We start from the raw sequence: 24377 nt of genomic DNA, 5'->3' as shown, positions 1-24377 counted from the left end.
ACTTTCTGTAGACTTTCCTTTGATGCTCAGAAATGCTAATGATAGTGCTAACATTTATAGACTACAGACTTTGAACCAGGCAGTATGTTAACTGCTTTACATTCAAGATCTTAATCTTCAAAGAGCCCTATGAGATAGGAATTATTGTCCTGATGTTGGAGATGAAGAAACTGAAGTTCAAGGAGATTAAGTAACTCACCCACAGCATACAGTTAGAGACTAAGAGTGCCGAGTTTGTGGTCAGGTCCTTCTGACTCCAAAGCCAGTGTGTTAAACCATTATGCAATTCTTCCTCTTGCTGTATACTTTCTCATAGGGAAATGCAGTCAACCACACCAGTCTTACTAATGGTTTCTTCTTCCTGAGTGGAAGGAATACAAAAAATGTGAGTTTGCAACTCCTAAGGTTTTGTAAATTTAGACTTATTTTCAGTATGAGTCTCTAAAATTCAAGAAACCATATGAATGTACATCCACTCATGCACACACTCAGGGAGCAAATGGCAGAAAGTCAAGACATAAGTACACTGCATGATAATTGGTTTTTAAAATTATGCTCCAAAAATACCTCTTTTTAAAAAATAATTGTGCAGTCATCATTATGGAAATCATATTCATAGCAAATGGATCAGTTGACCATTTTTCCAAGCTGATATTGATTTCCTTATTGATTACTGCTTTCAGAATTGGAGGAAGCAATAACAAAGGGAACTGGTGCTGGCAGTTTCTTGTTCTGAGGCCACCTTGTGAGAATTAATACAATCCAGGTGTACCCAAGTCAGGAAAAAAGTGAACTGGTATTTTTTTCACTCTTAGTAAATAATACATGCATTAAAATACATGCATTGTTTGCATGGTTTACTGTATCATTTTTCCTCTTTCCTTTTCTCCTGCCTCTCTGTGGATTCTTAATAAACCAAGATGTGTGTTATCATCTCATTAACCTTTCTTGACCATTTCAAAGCTAAACTTCTTATACTCTTCTCTGGATAGTCCTGCCTTCTGAATGGCTTCAGCTCTCCCTGTTCATGTGTGATAGGTAGTCCCTGAATGATGGCCTAAATAAGTTACTCTTTCTTATTTACAGTTATTACTTCTCAAAAAATGTCTTGGATCCTCTTGATTTTATTTTCTCTAGACTACATCCAAGTATTTATTGTAAGCTACCTTTTCCCCAGCTCTAAACATTTAATAACTTTCCAGGCAGGAAATATGTGATTTTTTCCCCTTTGCTCTCTGATTTACTCTGCAATCTGAATTCAAAATGTTTTTATATATTAAGGCTTTTTATTATTTATCACATATTGCAGCTTTAAGACCTATATACACTTTTACTCCCTCAGGAATTTCACTGCTAAATCACTTCATTTATACTCTCAATAAGGTATATGTTCCAAGTACTATAGCATATTTTCTAATCTCATTTAAAAATAAAATGCTGATACTACATTCCATAGGAGAATAAAGGACAGTTGTTTTCATAGAAAAATATGCTGTGAAAACACATCTATCACAAAATTGTGCATTCCTTAGTGCATGATTTCTGGAAAAATTTATGTAAAATGCTGATAAATGAAATCAACACCAAAAAGTAGTGCCATTTTTTTAAAAAGTCTATGATAACATGTCAATGAACCATATACAAAGCAAGAAAACCAATCTGTTTTGAGAAACCATGGTACATGGATATTAATTCATTGTCGTACATATATATCGTTTATTCAACCATATCTTTAGTAACCCACTACAGGGAGCTAAAGGGCATAAAATCCAAATGTAATTGTTCAGCTCCCTTCCTAACAATTTAACCATTCTGCTCCTTAATAGAGTTGTTTCTGATTGTTCTCTCCTTGTTCAACTTCATCCTTTGCACCTAATGTTTAAAATCCCCATATCAAGTGCTCACCCACAAGGATAAGCAAAGGAATAGAAGATTTCAAATTAAATGTACTGACTCATTTCATTGTGCATTGAAATGTGTATTTTCTTACATATTCACTGAAGAATATAAAATTCATTCAAATTATTATAATTTTTTTTTTGTCTCAAGGAAGTTGAGTAACTAGTTTGAATGTTCTCTTTTTCTGGCTTCACTAAATCAGTGAGGAAGCCATAGATCTGGTACTTCAGAAGAGTGGCTTTGGGAAGAGACAGATATGAGATTGTATTATTCTTCTGTTCACTTCCTAGGTATGGGAAGAAGGTACGGAACCTCTCTGAGCTTCAGTTATATCACCTGCAAATTGGAAATTTAAACTATAATGGAATTAAATGTGATCTATACAAAAGGTCATGGTATGACCTCAATACATTTTGCAAGTAGATACTATTATTGCTAACAATGCAATGGTCATGGCAATAAAGTTTATCCATAATGTATTCTAACTATCTCATAATGCCTACTTCACTGATCACTGATCACGTGGTACCAAAGCTTTGGAGATAAAATGACTTTAACTAAAACAATATATATGGGAATAATGATGAGAAGGGCCTGGCCATGAGAGAACAAGTTACCAAAAAAACCGTTTTCCACACATTGTTCTTTCATTTAGAAAATTATCATGCTGCTACCGATTAGGATCAGGATGAATAGTTATATCTGAAAAGGCCAGTTTGGGACATGCAGACTTTCCTTAAACACGTGCATAAATATGCTGCCCTTTGGTTAGCAACCGCAGCTCTACAGAGTGCATTTGCTGTTTGGAACCCTTTTCTAAATGGAATGCTTGGGGTATGATTTGCCACCGGATTACAGCATTCCTCAATGGACAGAACAAACATATGCTGAGCACCAAACTGGTAGTATGAAAGGCCTTGTGCTTTTCAAATATTATCCCGTTTAATCTTTGCCTATAATTCTTATTTTAAAACAAAGCACATTTATTCTCATTTTATTTATGAGAAAATCAAGACTTGCCCAAGGTCAACAACACAGCTCATAAATGGCTTAAAGGATTTTCAAACTCAGGTCTGTCTAAATGCAGTCTTTCCAATCACCGTGTAAGTAGAGTCTACCACCTGGAATCTATTTCAATTAACTATTAAGAAGGATTTCTAATTATTTTCTCAAATACCAGATTAATGTGATATATTCTGACTGCCCGAATCTTGTAGAAGTGCATGTATTCATAAACTAAAAAGGAAGGAACAGGAATCCAGTTTATAAAGCTCAATTAGGACAGTTAAAAATCATTGCATATATTTCTCATTATCTTTCCCTTTTCCTGATGCACTTCTTCTAGTCAGAACCGTGGTGGATTTTACCCAGACAAGACTTGATCTCTATTATCTATCAGCTCTTAATGTTTCACGAAATTCTGGAGATTGGATGGGATGTCTGTGCAAAAATTTAGATGACTTATTCCAAGAACCTGAATGCAGAAGTGACAATTCAGACTTATTCAGTGTCACTTTTATGGATAATGGTTTACAATATTAATGCCATAATGAAGTTTTTTAAATCTCAGGTTTAATCTCCTTTGAAGGCTTCTCAAACCATTTCCTTAAAGAGAAGAAAAAATCATATCCGAGCTTCACATGGTTCTCATTGAACAAAAAGAAGTTCATTACATCAGAAATGTAATTCAAATTATAGTAATGTTTCATTTTGTTCTATGTGCATGTCCTCCAGGGGCCCCTTTTCATATCTCAACTCTGGCAGTCTTTGAGTTCTTGCTATTAGGTGTTACCTGTCAGTCTTGCCCACTGAACTCTTGAATCCCTACAGGGCAGAAGCTATGTTCTCACGATGTGTGTATCCTAAGCTGGCAACCAGATGACGTTTAATGAAAATTTTATAAATACTTGATTGATGGAAACAATAACATTTGAGCTTAAAATTTGTCCAATTCCAGAAGAAGCTGGTAATCAACATAAGTGTGTATAAGTTTTTTAATATCCTGAACTCTCCCTAAAACCAAGCCTGAGTGTGGAAGCATTCCATTTTGTAACTGCAGGGAGGCTGTCCAGGTTCACCTCCCAGCTCCATCACCCACTAATGTGGTAGCCCTCAACAAATTCCATAGTGCTACTCATTTCTCATCTGTAAAATGGGGACATTAATGGTACTTAACTCACATAATTCTTTTTAAGATCACCAGAAATAATCATCATAAAATACTTACCAAAATGGCCACCATGGAGGAAATAGTCAATAAGTGTTACTGTACTCTAGTGTGCACAGCTAGATGACATGCAACCCTGCAGAACATACTTGGCTTGGAATAACCCTGAAGTCTGATAAAAAGGTTATTAAATCAAATGTTTCAGACAACAAAAAATGAAATGGCACTTAAAACGCTCCTTGTTGAGAGGATTTACATTTGGGAGGATGGAATAAAAAAGACTTTTTGGAGCAATAATATGTCACTTTATTAGACGTATTTCTTACATTAGCTCATTTTTATTGGCAACCGCCTATTTATTTACTTGAACTGTGATCTTTAGGTCTGTAGTGTCTTCTCTCTCTAACCAGACTTGATCTCCTTGAGAGAGGGGAACTTTTTCCAAACAGAAACTTGGACAGTATCTGATAAATATTTAAAATACACAAGAACTTTAAAACAATTATGTATATGTGTATATGTCTATACATTGCATATAAGGTCTGTGTATAGAGAGAGTCGTATTCTAGATACATATAGAGCAACAAGTATAATTGCAGGTAATAGAATGGTTTGTGAAGTGAACAGAATTGAGTGTCAGGAAACATGAATTTACATCCTCATAATGATTTTAATTATGGAGAGATCTTGGGGTGGTCATTGACATGGTTAAACTTTGGTTTCTTCATCCAGACCTGTACTGTCCAATAGAGTTCTCTGCAGTGATGTAAGTGCTTATCTTTCTGCTGTCCAGTGTGTTCACCAGGAGCTACATGTGACTACTGAGCACTTGAAATGTGGCTAGTGTGACTGAGGAACTGAATTAAACATTTTACTTAATTTTAATTGTTTTAAATCTAAGTAGGCACATGTGACAAGTGGCTATGTTAGAGGACAGCATAGATACAGAATCAAGGAAAACAGAACAATTTCATCTGAAAAGAGTCTACATTGAATTCCCCTGGTATTGGTTCTACAAAGGCTGTTTTTCAGCAGAAGATTATCCTCTTTTGAAATATAGTAATACTCTCCTGTCACATCTTAGGACTTTAAATTTTAAACACTTTTCCCTTTATTTCTCCCAATAGATCTTGAAAACTTTAAAACAAGAACGAGAAGCACTGTGTCTGTCCGCCAAGGTCAGGGGATGGTACTACTGTGTGGCCCACCAGCCCATTCTGGAGGTAACTATAAATGCACTGAAATGTGCGCACTTTACTGGGTGCTATTTTTCTTGCTGATTGTTCTTCTTGTCACCAGCTGAGGGGACAGTGTCATTTGTAGAGATTCCCAAAGTCCCTCCATGTCGAGGAAGAATCATTGTCACTGCCTTCCATAATTAGGATAGGAAAATATCAGATTTTGCAAATGTTCCACCTCACTGCTGTCTACCTGGCACAAGGGGAAAGACACTTGAGTCGATGGAAATCAGAACCCTTTACTTTTTCCAACTTGATTGGGTTAAAAGATGGTTTGTTTCATTTCATTTCGTTGTTGGGCTGGGTAGGGATCAGCCCCAGATCCAAAGTCCTTTAACCACAGGATCCAAGATCACTTTGTGAAGACTCATAGTGACTAGATCAGTTGGGAAGGCATTTGGCTGCAAATAACTGAAAATCCTGCTAGCATTGGCTTCAACAGACTGGAGTGTGTGTTGTTCTCACATCTATTTACGAAGGCATGTAGTCTAAAGCTGGCACCACTTCTTGAGCATGTCAGCCAGGGCTCAAACCCTTTCTCTGATCTTTCTCTAAAGTGTTCAACGTGTTCCATGGCTAAGGCACCAACTGAGCAATCTCGATAGGAAGAAATGAGAATGACAAAAAGGAAGGTGCCTTTTTTTTTTCAGGATGCTTTAGTGCACCGTTCTCATTTTACCCAGCATACTACACTGTCCTTTTTTGTGGGGGAGGGAAGCTTGGGGAGTGCGTAAAGTGGACTTCAGGCTTTCCATTGTATGAGAAAGATATGACCCTGCAAGCAAAACTGTGTAAGCTGCCTTTTTTTTTTTTTTTAAGAACTGGACATTTTCAGATAGAAGCTTTGTAAAACATTACACATTTTTTTATTATTAAATGAGAAAATCTCATTTGTTACTGCATCGCATTGCTCATCAGAGAAATGCTGCAGTGATGAAGAAAGTCACTGTTAGGTCAACCAAAGTCCTCATTTCTAGTGCATTCACTTACAAAGAAATAATGTTCAACAGAGCCTAACATAGCATTCTCGGTTTTCTCATACTGAAATCCCCCCCGCCAAAATAATCTTCTAATGGGACACTTTCCTACATAAATTATAGTTCTTTATTTTTATAATTCACCCCAAACTGTATGAGAGATATATCACACTAAAATTTCTAAAGCTGTTAGGAAATTGTTCACACATTGTCATCCTCTGATATGTCACTGCTTCTTGTCTCTGTGTCATCATACCCAATAGTGGGTTTGAAAGGCAAGAATAAAGTCAAAATTCTCCATTTCAGTTTGCCTTTGTATTATGAAAGGTTTACTTTGCTGAAGGACTACATTTCATTTATTAACTCCAGTGGCAAAGGAGACTGAAAAATCAAGTGTTTTATATAGACACATGATGGCCCTGGGGAAAAAAATCATGATTTTGTTAATAAGGGAAAATATGGAGAGATGCTATGTAGGCAACTTGCAGTGTCTGCTAAAAGGCGTAATGATGACCGTAAGGCAAATCTGACTGCCTATAAAGGATTCAGTAGTGTGGAGATTTAATAGGTAGTGGTATTTATTAGGATTCCACTGAAGTTTGTGATGACCAGATTGACGCACTCTATTCTTGGAAATGCTGGCTAAAGTTTAATTTGATGTCATCTATCCTTGTTATTACCTTAATTTTCTGTTTGACTTTACACATGATTAAAAGAGAAAATATTTTAGGGGCTGTCCCGGTGGCGCAGTGGTTAAGTTTGCACGTTCTGCTTTGGCAGCCCTGGGTTCACCAGTTTGGATCCTGAGTGCAGACCTACATACCACTTGTCAAGCCATGCTGTGGCAGGCATCCCACATATAAAGTGGAGGAAGATAGACATGGATGTTAGCTCAGGGCCAGTCTTCCTCAGCAAAAAGAGGAGGATCGGTAGCAGATGTTAGCTCAGGGCTAATCTTCCTCAAAAAAAAAAAAGAAAGAAATATTTTAAACTGAGAACTTGAAAATTCTTTTATTTATATCCTGTAACCAAAAGTTATAACTTTTCCTTTCTCATCTAATGGCCCAGCTAACATTTCTAGGAGGAAGTGACAAAGAGCAAAATAGCTAAAACACTTCAAACACAATGACTATAAAAACAGGTGGAAGAGGCAAGTGCCCTTCCAAGTCTAGATCAATGACATGGAATTACTAGGGTTTTGGTTTTTGAAGACTGGCAGAGAATCCAGATTAGATTTCAGGAGTTTGTGTTCTGAAAAATGAGTTTATTCTTTAGGACTCCATCTTCCATTCAAGTTAGTACCAGAAGCATTAAATTTGGAGTCCAAGACATGAGTTCCAGCCCTGACTCTGTTTCAAGTAATCATTTGATATTGGACAAATATCTTCAAATTCTCTATGCTACTCTCTACATATCTGTGAAGTGAAGAGATTAAAGGAAATCTCTCAGATCCCTTTCAGTTCTATCGTTACGTAATAACAACTCAGTAAAGACTAAACTTATTTATCAAGTATGTTTGCATTATTGAAATCCTGTCATTTATGTGAGGAAACCAATTAACTGGACATATATTTAGGTTAAAGTGAAGTTCACTCAGGCTAGCACTTCTCGTTATGAAATCCGATCAAAATAAGAATTGAAGATTTTGCTAATTTCTGCTGCAATCTACCTTCACAGCATTAAGTTTTCATAACATGGCAGCAACTCTAAAAAATTAATCTTGTAGATATATTAAGAAAAAAATACTCCACTACTCCCTGGTATAATGATATCTTTGGGAAAGGCAAAACACGTGGCATGCTGCTGTGCTGCTACACAATGAGGTACCTGAATACTTTCCCCTACCCACAGAGAAATATATTAAAAATTTTCATAGACATCCAATGAAATGTGCTTGTCTCTGCTGGCAGCAGTCAGCAGCTCTGAAATCCAGTTCCTTGAGCTGTGCAGACATTCCTGACAGTCTTGATGGTGAAAGACAAGGAAATAAATATTCTCATTATGGGTTCTATTAGAAACCGTGTGCTCAGTAACACTATGGGCAAGGCAGGCACGACACAGGAATTTGTGAGAAAACAACAGGAGGATCTTGAAGGTTGTAAGAGAGCATCTCAGACATCCATCAGTTTGGGGCAGTAGAGTCAATGATTATCTGATGAAATCCCCCCAATTACTGAAAACTTTCCAGTGCAAACTGTCCAGCAGTGATTCTCTCATTGTTCTCCAGGCTGTATATCACCTTAAAGCTGGCAGAATCACCATGAGCCACTGGAGGTACTGAGCGTTTTAGACCTAGCATATGGTATCCCAGTTTCAATTGTAACAGATCATGCAGAGGAAAGGAAATGAGTCAGCCTTTTATTATATCAGTGGGATACTGAGTAATGACATGAAATCCATTTTAAGGGATGCTGCATGTCCTATTTCAAAAGCTATGCAGTGTCAGACCTTCTTAGGGTAACATAGAAATGAACAGCAATTAATCTATTTTAAAAAACATTTCAGTCAGCAGGTATTTCCAGTAATCTACCAATTACTGTGTGCAGCATATTTGTCATCTCTTGGTTAATAGATAGAAATTCAAAAGTGATGTCATTACATAGATTTTGCTGTTAAATCTTAACACAAACACCAAAGAGTAGAAATCACTGTGATGGGCTCTGGTGGTCTGTAATGTTCCTCATATTAGAAACAGAGTTTATTGGGGTCCAGAATTTTCACTTTGCTTTCCATCAACTCCAAGCCCACTTAGTACCAGGAATTCAGGATCTTTAACCAAGCTCTCATTAAATAGAAATAGAACTGTGATACTTTGAGATTCTTCCAGTGTACTAAAATTGTCAGGTTATTCAACAGTGAAATCCTCATGAACTGTTCACCAAAGGAGGTTTTTGTTCCCACCTTTCTCTTATATTCACCAAGATCCTTGCTACACAAAATATGATCCATGGACCAGCAGAATCTGCTTCATCTGGCAGTTTGTTAAAAAGACAGCATCCCAGGCCCCACTCAGGGCCTACTGAATTAGGGCTCAACTTTTAACAATAAGATCTCCAAGTGATTCATATGCACATGAAAGTTTGAGAAGCCCTGAGCTATATCTGTGGTTCCCATACACACACCCCACCTCTGGCCTGTGGTGGACAGGAAGCTGAACCATGTTAAAGCCATAGGTGCCCAACCTTTACCCAAGGATATTCTGATTCCATAAAGCTGGGGCAGGGTCCCCAAAACTATTGCTTTAGTAGACTCTGAGGCAGCACTGGATTTAAGATCCACCTTATACAAAACCAGCCCAGGTCCACCTTTCTAAAATAGAGTGCTTTGATTTCCACATCACCCAAGCAGAAGGGTTGAACATTTCTTACATCAAATTCTTAGGCAAAAGAATTTAAAATAAAATATGATCACCTCAGGCTTTACCTTTGACTTCATATATTTTTGTGGTTGTTGATAAGGGAGATGACCAAGAAAGACTGGCTTTTTCTCAGATATTCATATTTGAAAGTAACATTTTCCATTTAGCCAACTCTTACTACATTATTGTGAGTGAATGTGTGGCCTCCTACAGTATAAGAGAGAAAACCACATGATTCTGATTTTGAGATTATTTTCGTTATTCTGGGTTTTATAGAAACTAGCTATAATTTTCAACATTCAATGCTTTTACACAGAGCCTATCTCCATTAAAGTTGGATCCCATTCACATGGCATCAGACACAGGGACCTTGTAATAGAGCATCCATAGAGTTCTTTATGGTGTTTATAATGTTTTAGTTTACCTTATATTATCTTCTGATCCTCATAATAATCCTATGAGAAGTGAGGACACATGTTTCGTAGATAAGGAAATCGAAGCAGAGATTATGTAAGGTCACATACTAATCAATGGCAGAAACATGCCCCTTTTTTTCTAGTCAGGAGACAACAGTGGAAATCTGTACTGGACTCTCTATGCCAGTGGTTCTTTGGGCCTCATCCTAGATCAATTAAATGTGAATTTCTTGATAAGGGCCCTCGGGCATCATTTATAGTTTAAAAGCAGTCCAGGTGATTCTAATATGCAGCCAGGGTAGAAGACTTGTGTTTCTGCATTACACAATCAAGTCAGTCTTGTCCTGGAAGAACCTCTCTGTTTGCAAATATCTCCAGGATCCCAGAAATTTGATTTGATCTGGACATATCATGAATATTATAATCTTCAAAGAATCAATCATGCCTTCCCACAGCATAGTTATTTCAGCTGGATCATTTTGTATTTACTGTAGAGCAGAGATAAAATGATGAAAGTAAGACACCCACATTCTAGTCCTAGCTCTGCTATTAACCCAGCATGTGGTCTTAGGCCAATTACATAACTTCTCTGAGCCCTGTTGAGCCCTGCTCTGTTTCTATCTTCCCACATGTACTCAGCTTTCAGCATCAAGATGTCATCTGCAGGATCAGGCTCACTCAGTTTCTTTCTTTTTTTCTTTGAGGAAGAATAGCCCTGAGCTAACATCTGCTGCCAATCCTCCTCTTTTCACTGAGGAAGACTGGCCCTGAGCTAACGTCCGTACCCATCTTCCTCTACTTTATATGTGGGACGCCTACCACAGTATGGCTTGCCAAGTGGTGCCATGTCTGAACCCGGGATCTGAATCAGTGAACCCCCGGCCACTGAAGCAGAATGTGCGCACTTAACCGCTGTGCCACCAGGCCGACCCCCATGTGACAACTTTTAAGTAGACAAATATTTTTCAGATATATCCCCCAAGAGATTCATATGGAATTTGCATCTATTATTATCATAAACTAATCATGCTCTGACATTGCAGCATTATTAAAATGCTGGTTTAGCCATTCTTTTGTTTCTTTTTTTTTTCTTTTTTTTGAGGAAGATCAGCCCTGAGCTAAAATCTGCTGCCAATCCTCCTCTTTTTGCTGAGGAAGACTGGCCCTGAGCTAACATCTGTGCCCATCTTCCCCTGCTTTATATGTGGGATGCCTGCCACAGCATGGCTTGATGAGCAGTGCCATGTCCACACCCGGGATCTGAACCTGCGGGAACGTGCGAATATAACGCTGAGCTACCAGGCCAGCCCCTAGCCATTCTTGTAACATTTGAAAATTGCCCTTACGGACTAAAAATGGCAGTTGAGTTAAACTCTTCCAATAGTCTTATCTTAGGACAAACCCTGTGTAATTCCCTATGTTTATGTTTTCTCTTTAGTGTGTATAGTGTGTTCCTGGGCTCTATATCATTTCCTTAGAAGAAACAAGATATTAAGTTAGACCTAAGAGTGACCAAGATTTTTAAAATATTACTGAGATTTTTTTTGAATAGAGAAAAAATTGTGTCTTCAACTTGTATGGCAATTTTAAAAAGGACAATTTGAAATTTTAAAATAGCTATGAAATTAAAAATCACTTCATTATCATGAAAAACTATAGGAAGAATACCCCTCTAATTGTTGAGTTACAATCTCCTTTTCTGGTTATAGTGGGACTTGGTTGAACATGTTTACGGGAACTAAGAAGGGCCCAGCATTCCACTTTAGTTATCTCAGTCTGGGGTGTGTGTGTGGAGTGAGGGAAGGTGCTCAAAAATAGACCCAATTCCAAAAACACTTAAATAACAAATGATGAATTCTGGTCTTAAGATCTTGAGTCCTTGTTATTTGGTCATCACTGAGGTAGCTGCCCTTTGAAGCTCATTCCATGTCACCTGAGAAGTGACTGAATCTCAGAGATGGCTTGTCTCCTGCAAATAGCTTTTAAAACCACAGGTGTCCTCTAGGTTAAGACTGACCTCGTTAGGATACCAATGATTCATAAGGGACTCTGTCACTAGGCAAAAAGTGGGTTCTTGAAACCCTAGGAAATAATGTGTAAAATGCTGGCCAGGGGCAGCATTGAAATAATACTACTACCATTCTTCGAGAATATTAGGGATCAAATTTGGGCAAACCACATTTTATGATATTATTTCTATGGAAAATGCATTCTGAGTTTCATTTCTCAGCCAAGAAACTATATATTCACTTAAATAGATATCTATTGCAATTCAATGAGGAAAGGCTAACATTTAGTTAGTGATAGGTTAATCAATACCATAGACTACTAGGTATCTTGTTTTTTTCTGGTATTAAACATTCTTAGGGCAATCTTGTTTGGTGCTCCTTGACTCTGGTTCCTTTGAAAGACATGAACCTGGACTCTTTCATCCAAAATGTCATGAGCCAATTTCTCCCTTTTTTCTTTTCCCACTTTGCCAGTCAGAGCAGGTTTTAGCACATTAGTTATTTAATCAGCACAGAGTAATGTAAAACAATTTGGAAGATGATGCTTTTCTCCATTCAATAAGCCTCCCTTTTTTCACCCATTGAGCAGAAAACAGAGCCACATTGATCAGGGACTACTTGTTATCAACTGTCCCACCCAAATGGCTTGGTGAAGTGTCTCATGTTTGGGAGGATAGGCCAGTAGGATTATTGTCCTTACTACCAAATACATGTACCAAATACATGCTCCATTTCTCTCAGCCGTGAGATCCTTTATCTCAAAGAGAGCATCAGCAAAGGAAACCAAAGGGGAGAATTAGGTCTCGCATGTCTAGAAGAATGACTTGCTTCTCCCACACTGGATGTGACAAGAAGAATTGAGGTGAATATTTCTAATGTCGGTTATCTCCAAAATTGCTTAAGCATATGCTGTGATGCTACTGACATACTTTTTGCCTTTGAATTTTCTTGTTAACTCTTTAAAACAACTTGAATGTTTCATGACTATACTTTTGGCTGCCTTGATGTCAACAACTACACACTTATGAGTAGAAAAAAATGAATGTGTTTAAGCTGCAAACGTTCCCTGGTCCTAGAATAGTTCTAGACCTCAATTTCTTAAATTAACCTATATAGAGAATTGCTGGTCTGGTTTCTAAGAAGTTCCTCAGGAATAGTAGGTGTATACTTTCTACCTTAGTTCTCCTTTTAGCTCTAGTGAGAGAGAAGTGTAGGGGAGGAAGACATTTCCTCTTCCCAAATGTGGGTTCGTCTGGCCGGAGAACGAATTAAGTTCACATGAGACAGAATAGCAAGAGAAAATTAAACAAAGCTTTATGAGGAATCATGGCCCGGGGCCTTTCTTTCCGAAGAAAGAAAGGGCACCGAAGAAGTGGGGTGCACAGAGTGGTTATATACCCCCAAACAGGGTGTTTCACATGTGATTGAAATGTCCCTCCCACAATAGTCACAAGATTGCCCTGTCAGCACAGTGCTTGATGGACATAGCAGGTAATGGTCTGCTATCTCGGTGGGCGTAGCCGGAGGCAAGTCTATTGTCTTGAGCTGGGTGGTCACAGGTGAGCTCAGCAATCAGTTCCTAGCCTAAGGAAAGATGCTTAATCCTTACAGAAATGTCAAAGTTGGGAGGGGGAGGGAAGTCAGCTACAGGAGGTTACCAGAAACAGGCACAATAAAATGCAGATTTTAAGTCCTTGCCTTTGGTATTGATTAAGAGTTTCTAGAGAGAAGGTCATCTCCTTTCTTCTTCCTGGTACAGAGAGGGAGGCAACTTTTACAGATAGAGATTTACCTTACAAATGTAAATGTGTCCTAACAAAGGGCAAGTTCCATTCCTCAGAGCCTCCTTCCCTGTCCCAGTTTATCGAAAGCAATCAGCCTCAAATAATCCTGATGCCAAAGAGATGTATCTTGGGGTGGCCAATTTCAGGTCCCTACAGAAGTTTAAGCTGTTTTTCCAGCTGTAGCAAGTCCCAAACCACAGCACTTAGAAATAAACTCAGCTACTTAATAAATTAATATTAAATTTCTTTGTGTTCAGTGATGCGGGGTCGATGAGCCGAGGAGCCGAAAGAAAGATTTCTTAGACTCTTAAGATCTGGCAGTAGTGCTCTTTTATTTAGAGAATAGTATAGAATAGCATGGGGACAGGACCCATGGGCAGTCAGAGCTTCTGCTGCCGCTTCTGCTGCCCCCGCTGGCATGGGGACAAGACCCACGGGCAGTCAGAGCTCCTGCTGCTGCCCCGAGTTGAGGGTTAGGGCTAAATTTTATAAGGCACGGGTATGTGAGTCATTTCTTTACAAGACAAAGGAAAGAACATGAAAAAAAGTTAAAATGGTATCAGTGCAGGTAGGGTCTGGTCATTGGGTGATCCCATGACTTTTAGACAAGAATCAAATCGGATTAAGTAAAGGTCAGAAGCCACCACCCTAAATCAGTTACATGAGATTGCCAGACAGCAACCAACTTAAGTTCTTGCCTTCCCCATTAAGAGTTTCTAGGGATAAGGTCATCTCTCTTCTTCTTCCTGGTACAGAGAGGGAGGCACCTTTTACAGATAGAGATTTACCTTACAAATGTAAATGTGTCCCAACAAGGGCAAGTTCCATTCCCCAGAGCCTGATGCCAAAGAGACATATCCTGGGGTGGCCAATTTCAGGTCCCTACAAGGTCATCCCCCTTCCTTCACAAATGCAAATGTCTCTCAAAAGGGCAAGCAAAATTCCAGTCCTTGGAGCCTGCTTCTCATGTGCAGTTTTAAAAGTAACCAGCCTAAAATCCTCCTCATTCAGTAGCCTAGAGAATATAATTTCGTTTTTAAAAAATAGCAAAAATAAATTTTAAGAATTTCTTTTTCTATATCTTCTTTTCCTCCTCTTCTCTTGTGCAAGTGTTTCCATGTTCCTTATTTGGCAGAAACCAAGGATTTTAGTTAATTAATGATGGGCTTAATTACTCAGCTTCTCTCCTGACAGTTGTTCTGTACTTAATTTAATGATAAGTACTACATAAGAGTATTTGTGGATAGATTTGAATTCAAGTTGAGAATGTCTCTGTTTTCTTTTTAAACTTCAAAAAACAAGAAAAAAATCAGAGAGATTATCTCCAGGTTTGATCCTTGGAACTGAAGGCCCATTGATCAGTCAGAATAAGGGCCAAACACATTAGCACTAAAAGGACATGGCATTTGGAAAGAGAGACTTGATCCATAAAGCTGAGTGATCTACAAACTGTGATCATTCAACAAAGCTTAGCTGCATGCAGAGCTTTCCCTCTTGGGGTTGTCCTGTCCCAGAAAGCAATGAAGGATGGTATTATATTAGAACACAGGTGCTATTTGGGATGTGAAGAGTCTGGTGATGTGAAAAACACATTACATACTAAGGATGTACCAACCAGAACAGAACAAATGATCAACACTGATCTTTCAACAACATGAACATAGCTGAGCATTTCATAAATAATTTAGCGGACAATCACTACAGGATATATGAGACCTATCCTTGTTTTAATGCCCACTGGAAATATACCCTATGAACTTCGTCTTTTCAGCTGAAAAAGAAATGAGGCCCTCTTTGGATACATTTTCAACGACGAATCGGTGTTGTGTCAGGGAAGTGGGCGAATTCCCCCCACCGCTTTTCCTTAAGGTTCTTATGGCTGGTTAAATAATCAAAGAGGCAGGTTAACAAGAGAAAAATCAAACAAAATGTAATAGCTTGTATACATGGGAGAAACCGAGAAGAAACTGAGTAACTCAGCCATCTGGCTGAGTCCGCCTGTTTAAATATCCTCAGCTACAGACAAGGAGGACACTGGGGTTAGTGATCTGGGACTTCAAAGGGGAGGAAGACAATCTACATAGAGCTGGAATGCAAATGTTTGTTAAACAGGTTTTGCTGGGCCCAAAAAATGGGTTTGTTGGTGTCCTTTTATCACACCTATTTTACATCATACTGTAGCTGTCACATGATATGAGCTTCTTCCTGGAACAGGCTTTCTATGTTAAAGTCCTTTATGCAGTTTGGGGGGCGGGGAAGTCGGCTGCTCTTCCTGAGTCTTTTGAGCCTTTATTGTCCTCAAGCTGGAAATAGTCTGTATACCAGAGTGGCACATCTTGGGGCGACCTGCCCTGAACCCCATCAGTATCATGACATCACATTGAATTAAGCAGGATAATGGTGCAATACATAGAATGAGGAAATGCTGGCTGAGTCCCAGATATTTGGAAATAGGCTCTAGCTGGGAAATCAGAAATTGAAAGCTCAGAAATGGAGTATTCACCACTTTCAAGGATCTTGATCCTGTTGGTGTTACGGCACAAAAAAGAAGTTGGCATTTTTCTGATATAGTTTTTTAACTCATTCTGTTTCATTTGCACACATTTAGGAAGAAGATAACTAGAGTAGGCCAAATCAAAAACCAGAGAAAATGATGCACTTGGGCAAGTGAAGTTCATTTTCACAACCAAAAGAATAGATTACGGCATTATGTCTGAGGGTAGGATTATAGCTTCTGATGCTGTGTAATACCAGAATACTGATTTAAAAGGAAATGTTTAAATTAAATGTCTGTATATTCATCAAAGGCAAACAACATGGATGAAAAACTTTATTTAACCAATTATACTTATTTGAGTTAACCATATTCACTAATGATTTTGACATTTGGAACGTAGAGAATAAATACAAAACTCCAAGTGAAACAGTAATAGTTTTACAGAGAGACCAACTCTGCCTACATTATGAACTAAAAGAAATGTCAAATCTTTAATTCAGAGGCTAATTGGGAGAGTGTTCATGATCTCTTAGGTAGGTACTGGCTGCTCACAAACAACGGGCAGTCATTTTGTACCGAGCCAAGAAAGCTCTTCCCACCTCTAACTGTGACACACCCTATTTTTCTCACATCAGCTAGTTGCAGGTTAACACATTATCACAATCTTCACTGACAAAATTAACCCCTGGAAAGGAGTTGTGTTATAATAACACTCCACAGGAATTCATAAATCCATATGGCAGGCATAGCTGGAAGCATGGTTGTAGTCGATAATGTAGCATTTCAGAAATATCCAAAGAATCTCTACTTTGTAAAATCATTTGAAATTTATACGCTTTCATGTTCCCTCAAACCAACACATACACTAAGGAACACCCAGGAAATGCCAAAATACTTCAGTTGTGGGTGTTTGAGGCCAACTTCTTATCATTTCATGCAAACTCAGGTTTGCCTTTTGAAAAGATACATGAGATTTTAAAAATAAAAAGTAACTGATTTATGTATCCTATTTTTTCCATTTGTGGTTCACACTTACTACAAAATGAGGTAGGTATGACACACCTCTGAAGTCAACACCAAAATTTAAGAAAGACATTCCTACATCTTCTTCTCTGTTAATCTTGCTACCTTTCAATTTTTTTACTATCTCTGCAAGCCAACATTCCTTATCAATGTACAGTTCCAGTTTACTTCAATGGAAATGGTTGTGATGAATGAGATTTATGATTGTATCCTGATGGAGTATGTAAATTAAGATTTCAAGGTTAAAGAGAATAGATTGCTTTTAGAAAGCAAAAATATCGAAATTCAGCAGATGCCAGGCATTGTCATAGACATGGCAGATATAGGAGAGAGCAAAAACAATGGTCCCTCCTCCTATGGGACCTATGGTCTGCTGCAGAATAAGAGGGTAATCAGCTAACCATGCTGGGATGTGTGCTTTTGGTTATGAGGTGGAAAAGGAAAGGGCTCAATGATCTGATCATGTAGCATAGAAGGACATGACGTAGACTGGAGAAAGCTTCCCTGAAGAAGTAGCTCTGGAGCTTAGATTTCTGAAGGATGAAAGAGTTGAAAGGAAGAAGGAATGGTATTGCAACAACAGTACATAATTCCAGAGTGGGGAGGTCGTCTGGCAGTAAGAAAAAGTCAGTGTGGTGGGACCCCGAGAGTAGCAAGGAGAATAAGACAGGTCTAAGTCTGGGATGTAGGCAAAAACTAGGCTCTGAGATAGTGTTAAAGATTTGGGTGTTTTTCTGAAAAAAGGTTAGAGATTGCTAAAGATTTTTTTAAATAGTGTTGTAAGATAGGGGATGAGTTAGGGTAGAAGGCAGTGTTAAAATGGGTTCTTGGCAGCCAAGGCTGATTTATTATTACCCAGCTTTCTATGAAAAACACAAAAGCAGTGTTGTAATTGGACTAGAAACAGAGGGTAGCCATCAAAAATTTGCCTGAAGAATTACCTATAATAATAGCACAGATAGGCCAAATTGAGAAATGACCACAGGAGACCGTCTTAGTCCACTCAGACTGCAAGAACAAAATACCACAGACTGGGTAGCTTATAAACAACAGAAATTTATTTCTCACAGTTCTAGAGGCTGGAAGTCTGAGATCAGGGTGAAATGTTCTTCCTGGTTTATAGCTTTTTGCTGTGTCCTCTCGTGGTGGAAGGGATTAGGGGTTCTATGGTATCTCTTTCATAAGAGTATGACTTCCATTCATGAGGGCTCCACCTTCATGACCTAATCACCTCCCAAAGACCTCACCTACTAATACCATCACCTTAAGGGGTTAGGATTTCACAATATGATTTTTGGTGGTGGGGTGGGGGAATACACGAACACTTGGGCTGGAGCAGAGTCTCATGGCTAAAGAACTAAGTTGACAAGGAAGATGGACAGGATATCTTTAAAGGTTTCCAGCAATAGTCACTTTGTATCTATATATCAAATCTGAATATCTAATTAAAAAGTCTGATGTCCATTCCCTTATTATAAGAAGACATTTTTTCTAAAGAATCCAAAAGTGTCCTACCATACTTACCACCACACACACACACACATACCATACACCATCTTTTCCCCCCTAAAAATCACTAGGAAATCAACAATTCTAACTAATGCTCTATAGAGAAAGAGGCTATCATGGCATATTACATGTGGAGACAGGAAAAGGGTGATACCAGTTCACTCTGAAGGTGATAACTGAACCAGTAGAAAGTTTCTTCTTGGTTCCTAAGTCTTACTAAATCAACGATAGCCAGACACCAGTAAGTTGGAAAGGGAAAATGACTACCAAATTGGCTTAAGCTTAAGATTTGAGATAGGGATTCTGGGAGCCCTCTGTGGTCAATTTGAGGGAATAGAGGGATACACTCATTTTGGGTTGATGAACCTAAGACCTGGGTAGAATCAAACCAATGTTAATAAACAGAGGTAAATAACAGATCTGCACCATCATGGTGACCTAAGAAAATACTCAGTGATGGGGGTTGGGGGGCAGGGCAGTTGGGAAGAGGGAAGTGTCAGTTATTGCCTGAGGATGCAAAACAAAACAAAAATGCGTGTGAAAGAGATGCCTTAAGAAAATTAAAAGAAGTATCTCTATTGTGCTTTCAGTCAAGTGTAAGAAAGCATGGATTTTATGAAACAAAGAAGCCAATGTGAAAAGGGAGCTGACTGACACAGAAGAGGGTTTAAAAGGAGCTGACAAAGATTAGAAATGAAAGAATTAAAATCTGCAATGCAGACTCAATAAAAAGCCAAATGAACATTGTAGAAAATTGAATTGGTGATAAGCATGACTAACTAGATAAGTTTTTTTAAAGAATGCAAAAGGAAAGTATAATGATCAGAAAGCTCAATAAATATGGAAATTAAGGAGTAAAGATCCAATCTCTACATAATCAATGTAATTGATAAAGATACTTGATCAGCATATGCATACTATTTTATTTAATATCATGGCATACTTAACATTTCATGTCATTACATCATCCTTTTAATAGTAAAAGCATATTCCTCCTCTTTGAGAGGAAGCCAAAAGTTATTATGGTATTCTTTATTTTAATAATTAGAGGAAATATAGATCTAGATAGATATAAAAAACAGAATGTGTACCTTCCGAGTTGCTGGAGACAGTTAAATCAAAGAAATTGTAATCTATTCAATCAAATGCCAAAAGATGAGCAAAACAGCATAAATAAAAAATACAGAAAAAAGATGATGTATATAAAAGTTTATAGCTTATGACAGACAATATAAAGAGAGATAATTTCTATGTTAAACATGAGAACATAATATTGAGTTAAAAATCTGTGTGATCTAACCAAAATATAATGGCATTTATTTTAAAATAAAATATCTATTCACCTAACAAAATAGACTTTTTTGGAAAGTAGAATTATTAGTTTGCGGCCAAGTGTTATTTACATGCAAAACCGTTAAATTGCGAAAGATACTTTTTATTGTTAAAATACCTAAACCCCAATCAAGGCACTCTAATTATGTTACTTTAAACACCATAAAACATAGGGTCAAAATTCATAATGGTAAAAATTTGGAAATACACAGAACAATTACTAAAGCACACTTGTTATTTAACAGGCTAGGCAAATAGAATTAAGGATACAAAAAATTTGAATAATGTAATAATAAAACATATATATTTATGTACTTTCTTTTCAAGTGCCTATATAATGCTTTTTTAAATTGGTTATATGTTAAACCAAGAAAAGAAAATTTAAACAAGTTGAAATTGTACAGGTCAGGCCCTATTTTCTGCCATAATGTAGTTAAACTAGAAATTAGCTGTAGATCATTTTATACAATAACAATAACCAAAATTTTTTTTAAAAAATCAATCCATTAAAATTTCAAGTCAGTTTTCTAATATCTACTGGGTTTATTAACACAAAAATAAAAATCATTAATTTATAAGTGTTTAAAAAGTGAAAGAAATGAGAACAGTCCTTATGAAATTTATGAAAAGTATACTCTGAAGCAAATTAATAACCTTAAATTCATTCTTAAGCATGAATTTCTGGAAATAAAAATCAATAAACTAAGTATTCACCTCATGAAATTAAAAAAGAACACAAAACAAAGCTGAAGGAAATAGAAGGGAAGAAAATTAAGGTAGAAATTGGTGAATTTGAAAATAGGAACTGTATGCATGAGATCTTCAGAGGAGCTTTGAGAGGGAGAGAAAAAAAATCAAGCATATTCCTTTCCAAATCTAATCAAGAACAAACAAGAGAACTACAAGTACACAAAATTAGAAATTAAAAAGAGCATACGATTTTGCATATAAGATTTAAAATCATAGGAGAATACTACACAAAACTCTATGAACATTTGAATATCTGGATGAAATGAACAATCTACTGAGAATACATAAATAAAATTGAACCAGAAAAATATAGAAAATCTGATTAGGCCAATTACCATAGAAGGAATGGAAAGTTTTCAGGAATTATTTTCTCCAAGTCTTCTAGGCTATAAATTTAATAAAGAAATTCTTTCAAATTTTTAAGGTAATTCCCTTGCCAAATAATTTGTGTCAGAGCAAAGACAAGATGAAAAGCTACCTGTTCATTTTATGAAATGAGTATAATCCTGGCACCAGAACCTGACAAAGACAGCAAAATGGGAGGCAGTCTCACTTACGGATGTCAGTAATTATATAGTGGATAACATATGTCAAGCACTATTTTAAAGGCTTAACATATATTAATGAATTTTATTCTTATAGCAACCTTATGATATGGGTGCTATATATCCCCACTTGATAGATGACAAAACCCCTGAAACATGGCATAAATATGACATTCCTCAACAATTTGTAAACAGCCGTTTTAGGATATGTATATAAAATTGGGTAAAAGTTCTCGAAGTATAGAGAATTCATAGAACCAAATAGAGTATTTGCTTACATCTTTACCATATACCAGATTAAAAATACAAAACCGAAAATAAACTTAGGAAATAAAAACATAATGGAAAGTGGAAAGATACTTCTATAATTTGCTAGATGACAGACAACAGAGAGGGTAGGGACAAATGAGAATGAAACAATCTTGATAATTATTGAAGCTGGATAATGACACAATGAAGGTTCATTATACCATTATCTCCACTTTGTAGTTGGTATACGTGTGAAAATTTTCATAACAAAACATTTAAAACATTTAAAAATACGAGTACATGGTTGGATTTAGTGATCTCCAAGGTTGTTTCTAGCTCAGATTTTTACATGGTTCTCTATGGTTAGTTACCTCTTTCTCCAAAAAAGCATTTTTTTTGTACCAGCCTTTGGGGGAAAAAATGTTTGCATTGTATGCCAGAGTCTCTACCATGCGTGGATACATAGGTGTCCTGCAAACCATATAGCTATTTTATTACTTATTTTCCATTTGAAAATCATTCTGGATATTCAAGTTAAAATAGCTGACCTTGCTACCCTGCCTTGAGAGATGGTTATCTCTAAAAATGCCTGGATTGGCAGTAATCCGCTTTTCTCCTGCCTGGAGCTATTCTGAATCTCCAGTGGCAGGCCCTCGCTGTGTTACTGGGGTAAGTGTGCAGTGATGTGCATTAAATCTGCACTCAGCAATGCTCAAATGACTTGACTTTCTGCAGGGAATGAAAAAAATATACATATAAACACCCTCATTCCCAAATGGCACTGTAGCCTAGTTAAGAGAATTGCTTGCGGGGGAGTGCATTATGCTAAGAGGACTAGTTCATTTTCAGGTTAGGAAACTTTAAATTCAAGTTGACATACTTTCTATTTTCATTTCCATACTTATCTCAGCTAGGGAAATGCAATGTTTGTCGCTAAAAATCAACCAGTGAAATACAAGGAGGGGATGGGAAAGTCAGTGGTCCAAAGCCTGAAAGTGGCTGTGATCTGAAATATGTCATGTTTTATTTTGTGGCAGATACCATACCAAATTTGCTTTCCACTGGTAGCCCTTCTTTTATTTTCAACAAAATCCCATCTACCCAACAGCAATCTTTAACAGCAAAAATGCAATTAACATAAGTTATCTCGTGTGTACTTGCATTCCAGACAGCTTATAAACAATTAAGAATAAAGTCTAAATTAAGTCCAGTGGTTCAAAGCTAAATATGTCAGAGTAAAGTAGAGAATGCTGTTCTGTCAGCTTTTTGACCACAAGCAGCTTCATGCAAAAAACTACATGTAAGATGCTCCCCTGCTAAGTACTATGTGTGATGTCTCCTGTTCTAATGTCAAGGTAGATCCACAAGGGGCCAGCTCCATGGCATAATGGTTAAGTTCACGTGTTCTACTTTGGCGGCCCAAGGTTTGTGGGTTCAGATCCCAGGCGCAGACCTACACACCACAAATCAAGCCATGCTGTGGCAGCATCCCATATACAAAATAGAGGAAGATTGGCACAGATGTTAGCACAGGGCCAATCTTGCTACCAAAAAAACCCCCAAAATACATCCGTAAAACCTAAAGTACAGAAGCTTTTATGTGGCTATACTGAAATTTTCACAATGCAGATTAATGGGCTCATTAAAAGATAGAACTAGGTAAGACCAAAATTAATCCTCCATAATCCTAGCTTTAAAAACTCTCATCTTTGCTATGTACAAATATCTTTAAAATGAGTTACAAGTATGTAAAAGGGCTCTTCTGGGCAGCCTTTCACATACAGTCCTACCATATTCCTATTCTAGTGGAAGCTGGGAAACAATCCACGATTAATTAATTGAAGGGTGGGTTTGCTTTTATAGATAGTGAATATGAGAAATACTAAAATTGTGAGTTTCTGTTGACAGACTGGCAGAATATATTTGCTGTTCAGACGCTATGCTTTGTAAAACAAAATTAAGAAGAATTTGGGGTGTTGACCCTGGAGTGTGTAATTTATGCATGACTTTTGTAAGCTGTTACCTCTTAATCACTCAGGAGCCCCAGCTCTTGAAGCAGACTAATGATCCCCTGCTGACTATCAGCCCTGCTTGCAGTTCTGCCTTCAACACATCTGTCAGCAGCACTTCCCAAGGGGACTCTGTGAAAGTTGGAAAGTCTGACATCCGTACATTAACTACCCTGTGACTTTCTCCATTAATAATGGACTGTCCCACTGTAAGCTGTGAGTTTCCTCCCCAACACTGACTACTTTCCTTTTATGTGCCACTAGGCCTGTCATCAGAAAGACAGCCAGAGAAAAGACATCTGGCATCTGTAACTCATAGGGGGTTCATAAAAACTAAAGCAGGTAGATTGTTCTCTCAAATGAAGTTCCTGGAAATACTGAATGATGAATGTCATACTAATGGTCTCCTTCCTCTAACTTGGTGACAGCCTACAACCAGTTAAAAAAAAAACACACACAATGAAGCACACTTCCTAAATCTTTATTTAAAAGATATCTTTCTAATTGTTATGTTGAATCCTTGGATATAGAGCCCAATTATTTTGAAAACATTATTTCTCTCTGTATCTGCAAAGGAATTGTCCTAAGATGTGACAGCTAAATAGGTTGTCAAGA

General features: G+C 37.4%; 1 protein-coding gene across 4 annotated transcripts in view; it reads left to right on the top strand.

The window, feature by feature from the left end:
• CNTN4 (contactin 4) overlaps positions 1-24377 on the top strand; it is an 870265-nt gene that overhangs the window by 635729 nt on the left and 210159 nt on the right. For all 4 annotated transcript variants that reach the window (XM_046652823.1, XM_046652828.1, XM_046652821.1 and 1 more), the window contains one exon: positions 5194-5289. In XM_046652823.1, coding sequence (XP_046508779.1) covers positions 5194-5289 — 96 coding nt within the window. The remainder of the gene's footprint in view (positions 1-5193; positions 5290-24377) is intronic.

This window comes from Equus quagga, chromosome 1 (assembly GCF_021613505.1).
Source record: "Equus quagga isolate Etosha38 chromosome 1, UCLA_HA_Equagga_1.0, whole genome shotgun sequence".
NCBI classification, from domain to species: domain Eukaryota; kingdom Metazoa; phylum Chordata; class Mammalia; order Perissodactyla; family Equidae; genus Equus; species Equus quagga.
The sequence above is the reverse complement of the archived record's forward strand: the minus strand, read 5'-3'. Positions and strand labels throughout refer to the sequence as shown.